The 6492-nt window shown below is 65.7% G+C and overlaps 2 protein-coding genes across 2 annotated transcripts; one reads left to right on the forward strand and one right to left on the reverse strand.

The window, feature by feature from the left end:
- Positions 1–3264: 3264 nt before the first annotated feature.
- On the forward strand, positions 3265–4149 carry EMIHUDRAFT_213094 (hypothetical protein; the record flags this gene model as incomplete). Its single annotated transcript, XM_005765243.1, has 1 exon — positions 3265–4149. The coding sequence occupies one exon, from the start codon at positions 3265–3267 to the stop codon at positions 4147–4149; it is 885 nt and encodes a 294-aa protein (XP_005765300.1).
- A 181-nt stretch (positions 4150–4330) lies between these two features.
- EMIHUDRAFT_452091 (hypothetical protein) lies at positions 4331–6187 on the reverse strand (the record flags this gene model as incomplete). The annotated part of the gene is made up of 5 exons (XM_005765244.1): positions 4331–4943; positions 5135–5221; positions 5307–5432; positions 5568–5804; positions 6026–6187. The coding sequence occupies 5 exons, from the start codon at positions 6185–6187 to the stop codon at positions 4626–4628; spliced, it is 930 nt and encodes a 309-aa protein (XP_005765301.1). The 3' UTR covers positions 4331–4625.
- Between the last annotated feature and the right edge of the window lie 305 nt (positions 6188–6492).

Raw genomic sequence — 6492 nt, forward strand, 5'->3', positions numbered from 1 at the left:
CGAATTGCGTCGGACGCTGCCTGCCCGTTCCATCCCACAGCAAACAAAAACAACTCTCTCTCGCTCTCAGGCTCTCGCCCACAGCCCCAGGAGGGGCGAGGGGGCGCCGCTCAAACCAATCATTTAAAATCCTAGGGACTGGGCACTAAAAAGAATCGGCTCAGCATCTGCTCTTCCTCCTGCTCGCCGCCCGGTCGGTCGGCTGGGAGCCGGAGTGGGTGGTGTGCGGAGCTGACACTAATTAACGCGAGGAATGCCTCCTGTTTCTATTTAACAACGAAGGCGCTCTCAAAGAAAAAGGCCGGCGCAATGCTTCCTGCGCACAGGGTTGGGGTCCGGGAAGGGGGTCTAACCTAAGAAGCTAAAACGATGTCGTCCGTTGGAAAACGTCTCGGTGTCGAACCACCAGCCCGACGCGCACTACAGTTAGGTCGTCCCTGAAGAATCGGCCACGACCCGGCTACGATCTGCTCACAGGCGATCGGCAATGTCGCTCAAAAAGAACAGAATACACCCTGTTGTGGTCGAGAGCTCTGACTCGTTCCGTGATCTGCTCGCAGCGACGCTGGCTGACCAGGTGCGCGCTGGGCACTGCGAAGAGGTGCTCCATACGCTCGGCGTGCACGCTGTCGTGTCCGCATGATGCTTGATCCGCAGTGCTGAATGCGGGCCTCAAGGTCTTGTCGCTCTCGCCTCTCGGCGCAGCATCGCTCTCTTCGCAGCGTATCCTGACCAACAGCGCTGTCTTTACCCCCGGGAGCCATAAGGTACCCATTAAATAATAAATAAAAACGGACACCTCTCTACTGTGAGATGGGTAAAAAGGAACAGGCCCCCGCCCTTGCGATCTTTGTGGAAGGTTCTTTGTGGGTGTGGTCGGCGACTAGCCGGGGTCGTCCTCCCGATGGGGGACTAGCACTAGCCGTCTTCCACATGGTCCCTCGGGTCCCTGCTGCTCCTCATCTCTCTTCGCGCGTACATCCTCCTGCTAAGAGGTACCCATTGAGAGACGCGGCACGCGGGATTGTTTTCTTACACCAGCCTGCTTGTTTTGCTCCCTTTCCCCTCTCTCCCGCTCGCCTCTCTCGCGCGCCTCCAGCCGCGCCCTCTCGCGGAGAGATTTTTAGCAATACCAAACAAATCTAACACTCACGTTGTTGCTCTCGCGGCGCCCAAAAGCATAAATAAATAAATAGAGCAGTGATCTCCAGGGAGAGATGGGCGACGCACACGAACACAGAGGGTCAGTGCGCAACCCGCCCCGCTCGCAGGGCGTGCCCAAAAGCATGTCTCCGCCCACATAACCGTGAGATTTTTTCTTTCGAGGCACTTCGCGCCCAATTTCTCTGAGGTCTGAGGTCCTTCCAAGGGTCCTACGTCCGCACCATGGCGTGTGGGATCGTGAATCAGGTCCGCGACATCTGGGACCCCAGCTTCCTCATCGCTTTCGACGAGAAGCACCCGGTCCTCCCGGATGACGGACTGTACGCGCCGCCGCAGCTCTCGCCGTCGCAGACGCCGTTCAACGCGTGCTGCGGCCTCATCGGGATATGCAACTGGTACTCTCACCGGACGCCAACCTGTGCGCCGTGCGCAGCCTGCTGCGGTGCTTCGCTCAAAGGCTGCGGAGGGCTCGAGACTTTGGACATCCTGCACAGCGACGACGAAGTCTGGCGGCGAATGCTCTCGGGCGGCTCGCCCGAAGCCTGCCCGGACCGGTACCGCGGTGTCTTTTGGATGCAAGACAATGTCGTCAACGAGCTCCTCATCACGCTTCAAGAGGCAGACTGGAGCCAGGCGCCACCGGAAGGGCAACTGCCGTCGCTACCAAGCGCCTGGATACCAACTGGGCAAGAGACACGACCATCTGGGGCGCCTGCCTCGCATGCTGCGCTCCATGCCAGCCGCCCATGATTTTGCACGTGAGCAAGAGTGGAAAGTGGCTGAGCATGGCGGGCGCGGCTGGATTCTTTTACGCCCCGTCTGCCAGCGAAACCCTGAAGGGCCCCGACGGCGAGAAGGTCGCCTTTGACTCGTCGCAAGATCTGGTGAGGGTGGACTACCGCTCCAAGTTTGACCCGCACTCCGGTACAAGCTACCAGTACCGCTGCCGGCGAGTGGCCTACCTCGATAGCGAGCGGCAACTCGTCAAGACGCCCGCATTTGAGGAGATGGTGGCGCAGGTGCGCGCCCCGCTGAAGAATCCCGGCTGCTTGGGCGACCGCTGCTACAGCAACCTCTCGTGGCCTCAGCGGCTCGAGAACCAGCAGCTCCTGGCGAGCGAGCTCCTCGTCAAGACGGTGCCCCCGCATGCGGCGGCGGGCATGCGCCGGGTGTGAGGGGTGGTTTGGTCCCGGGCTGCCCAGGGCCAGGCAGTGCCCTCCACCACTGTCTAATGGTTGTTTCCGTCCTTTGTGCGGGGGAGTTGCGCTGAGACGAGCCAACTGGTCGTCGTCGCCACTCTCATCGTTGTCGTCCGACTCGTCCGACGAGTTGTTGGACGACTCGTCGTGGCTGGACTCGGGGTCGGTCTCACCACCGTTGCCGCCATCCGGCTCCTGCGACTCGCCGCAGGGCTCGCCGTCGGACTCGTCGTCGGGCTCTTCTTCCTCGATCCCTGTGAACAGGGAGGGTGTGGCGCGGTGAGTCGATGAGGGAATCGCATCGTCCCACATGGTGGTGAGTGACGGCCGGGCGGCTCCACCGAGGGCCGCAGAAACACCGTGGGCCGCAGCGACCGCGGAGAGGCTGGAATCGCCCTCATCGTCACCCTTGACGCCGTCCTCAAGGATGTCACCGTCAGCGAAGCCCGGCGGGGGCTCGCAGTGCAACGGCCGGCGAGGCTCCTCAGGGCCTAACGGATAAGGGGCGTTTCTCTCGCTCTGTGGGCTCGGCCGCCACCCTCCCTTCGCGGCGTGGGTCCTCCAGTGATCCCGCCGCGCTGGATCTTCTGAGGCACGCCGCTCATGAGCTCGAGGAGGGTCTTTGCGTTTGCGCCCTGTGTCTTACTGTATGCGTCGGCCAGCTCGAAAAGCTTATTGCCCTTCTCGTCCATGATCACGAACACGGAGTGTTCCGAGTTGGCGCACAACTGGAGAAGAGACTCGGGAGTCGCGTTGGAGGTCGCCGTGGACACGCCGACCAGCGCCTCGAACTTGCCCCATTGCTGGCGCAGGGCGTTTCAAGAAGACGATCAATGAGGTCGTGGTGTCGTACACACCGACGGCTGAGATCATCCGCCCCGTCGGACAGGACTTTGAGTCGATGCCCGGCATGAAGAAGACGTTCCTCTTCATGCCCGTGCGTGAGGGCGTGACTCTTCAGCGGCCGTTCGCGTGCTGGTGCGACGCGTGCATGCAGGCGTCGGCTCCTGGCGAGGGTACCATGGATTCCAACTACCGCTGCCACGGCTGCTCGTCGCCGGGCTTGCGGTGGAGGGAGACCAGCGTGGCGCGCTCGGACGCTGCCGGCGTAGCCTCCTCCAAGGCCCGTACCCGCCAGCTCTCTAGATCCCTCCGAGATCAGCTGAAGGCGCACTTTGCGAAGAGCACGAACGCGGTGTGGGTTGCGGTGCAGAACCGCGGCGAGGACGACCCGGACCAGTATTGGATCGGCCGCGCCGTCGCTCTCAGGCCTCCCTTTCAGACGGGTGGCAGCGTCGCAGGCACAGGCGGGAGGGTGCGCTACGATCCCGGCGATATGGAGATCGAGGTCGAGTGGTTCGATCGAGACGTGAGCGGTGGCGACGAGCGGCGGATCTTCAAGGCGTGGCGCCCCGGCGCCGACACCACGCCCGCTGCTGCTGCTGCTGTGGGGCGTGGTGGCAGCGGCGGTGGGGGACGCGGGCGTGGTGGCGGTAGGCGCGGGGGGCGAGGCGCCGCCGAGGCAGGCGCGGCTGCGGAGGGCGCCGCGCCAGAGGGACCCGCAGTCCTCACCTTCAACTCGTCCGAGCTGCGCATGATCAACGTGGAGATGCAGCTGGTTGCGCCGCTCGGTGGCGGCGCCGCTTTGGATGTGGTGCGACGGTCCGGTCGGGTCGCGCTCCAAGGCATCGCACGGCGCGTACAGACGCAGCGCGCCGACCCGCCCGATCAGCTGTGGGAGATCCCCACTGGGAACGAGCGCTTCATCCTCGATCGATGCTCGTAGAGATTGCGATTTAGGATGGAGATCTTGTGTATTTTGAGCTAAGAATCGTCAAAATTTTCTTCGCGGGGCTCTGCCCCGCACCCCGCTGGGGCTCCCGCCCCAGACCCCGGCTGGGGCTCCCGCCCCAGACCCCGTTTACACCCGAGCTATGCCCCACGACCTGAGCCGGAGCCGGCTCAAGACCAAGAGTAAGAGAGATACAAGGAATGCCGTAGCCCGTACAAAACACGTCCGCGCGTCGTCCTTTACCGACGCGCGGCCACCCACGACCAAATCTCTCAACCAATTCTCCCCTCCAGAGACTAGAGAGGATGCCTCTCCGGATCAGCGAGTCATCTCCCATTATCAAGACGCATCTCCGGCCGGCGAACCGCTCGCGACGAAGGCTGGCCACGATGCTGATCGCCGCGCCGCGCGCGCCCCATGCACCCGCTCTCGCCGCCCCACGCATAGTACTCGACGTGGATGGACTCTACCTACCTCTCACCGAGCGGCATCGATGCGCCGATCTTGTCCCCGATCGACAAAAAGACCTGCGGCTCGAGCTGGCGCACGCCGCGGAGGCCGTCGTTCCGCGCACCAACGACGGCCACAGCAAAGACGCCACCGAGCGGCACCGCCTCCCCCCCCACCTTGAGCGGCACGATGGTGGAGTCGCCCCTGAGCATCACGTAGATCGCGACGGGCTGCTTGGCGACATTGGAGTGGATCGCGAGCCGCGCGCCGCTCTGCGCCGCAAGCTTGATGTACTGCAGCCAGCCGCGGTAGAACTTCTTCACGTTCGGGCCGCCGACCTGCACAGCACCCGTGGGCGGGCGCGTCGAGAGCACGGAACGAGGGCGAGTCTTGCGCGCGCGGAGCAGCGGGAAGACACACACACAGGGATGTGCGTGTGCCGACTCAGCGAGGCGCGGCAGGAGGCGGAGGCCGCGGCGCGTGAGTAGCGAGGGGCGGCGCGGGGAAGTGTCTTGGAAGTGTCCCCCACCGCCCGGCAGAGCTCCGACCGGCCGCCGTTGTTCGTCAGCTTGAAAGTGGGCACCGGCTGGCTTGGGGTGAAAGCAGCAAGCGCGCCCTACGGGCCAGTTCCGAGAAGGTTCCGAGCAAGCAAAGGGAAGGCTCGGCACGCGTGCGAGCGTGCGAGCCTCCGGCTTGTCGACGCTCCACCGCAGCTCAAAACAGCCGCCGTTCTGCTCCGCAAACACCAAGTACCCGCGCGGCACCTTCGGCTCCGGCGGCACCGGAAACTGGTAGCACTCGACGTTGCGGTTCCACAAATCGCGCAACTGGACCGCCCAGCTGGCCGCCAGCGATAAGAGGTCGTCCAAAGGCTCCTTCGCGTCCGCCTCGGCGGCTGCCGCCGCCGCCGGCGCCCCGGCCGCCCGCGGAGTGCCCGCCCGCGGGGTGATCGCCCTCGACACCACCCTGGCGCCTTCCGAGTAGCCGCGGCTGCGGCGCCGAGTCTGGTCAGACTCGGGCGACGGCGGCAGCTGGAGGGCCCACGGCACGCCGGGCCCCTTCTCGTCCTCGGGGGAGGCCTCTCGGGAGACCGACCCCCCTGTGTTGTAAGGGCTCGAGAGGCTCCGAGCCCGCCCAGCGCCCTGCGCCGCGCCCTGCCCAACTGGCTGCAAGTGCAGCGTGCGCAGCTCCTCCGACCCCTTGCCGGAGGCTGCGTCGGCGGACCCCGGGACGAGGAGGGTCGACGCGAGGCTGCGGGGATCAGAGAGGGCGGGCGGGCGGTGAGGAGAACTGCGGTGGAGAGGGGCGGGCGGCGGAGAGCAGAATGGCAGCGTTGAACGACTCGGCGAGGAGAGAGGGCGGCGGCGCGGAGCGAGGTGGAAGGGGGGAGAGCGGCGGCGAGGAGGGCGGAAGCGGCAACACACCAGGCCGCCGCCTCGAGCTCGGCCTTGTCTTCTGCTTCGCGCGCCTGATAGGGAGGTTCCGAGAGCCCTCGGGGCCGGTTCCGGCACTCGTCTCCCTTCCAGCCGCCCACGCGCGCCGGCCGCAAGTTCTCCTCGAGCTCGACGAGGTCCAGCGACATCGGCGGGACCACAGCCTAGGGGGGGGGGGGGGGGGGGGGGGGGGGGGTCGTCAGGCAGGGGGTGAGGCCGGCGCGCGGAGGCGGAGGGGAGTCGGTGGTGGCGGCGGCGGCCAGAGAGGCTGAGGGGTGTCGGCGGGAGCGGCAACAGTCAGAACGCGTCTGGGCGGTGGCTGGCGAGGCGCTGGCCGGCAGGCGGCACGCGGGTGTGTGGGCGCGGCCGTGGGCAGCCTCTCGGAAGGCGTCACCTCGGCCTCGTCCCCCTCCTGCCTCCTGCCCGCCAGCAGCGCGCGCACCGTCGCAGAGAG

This window comes from Emiliania huxleyi (assembly GCF_000372725.1).
Source record: "Emiliania huxleyi CCMP1516 unplaced genomic scaffold EMIHUscaffold_56, whole genome shotgun sequence".
Classification (NCBI taxonomy): Eukaryota; Haptophyta; order Isochrysidales; family Noelaerhabdaceae; genus Emiliania; species Emiliania huxleyi.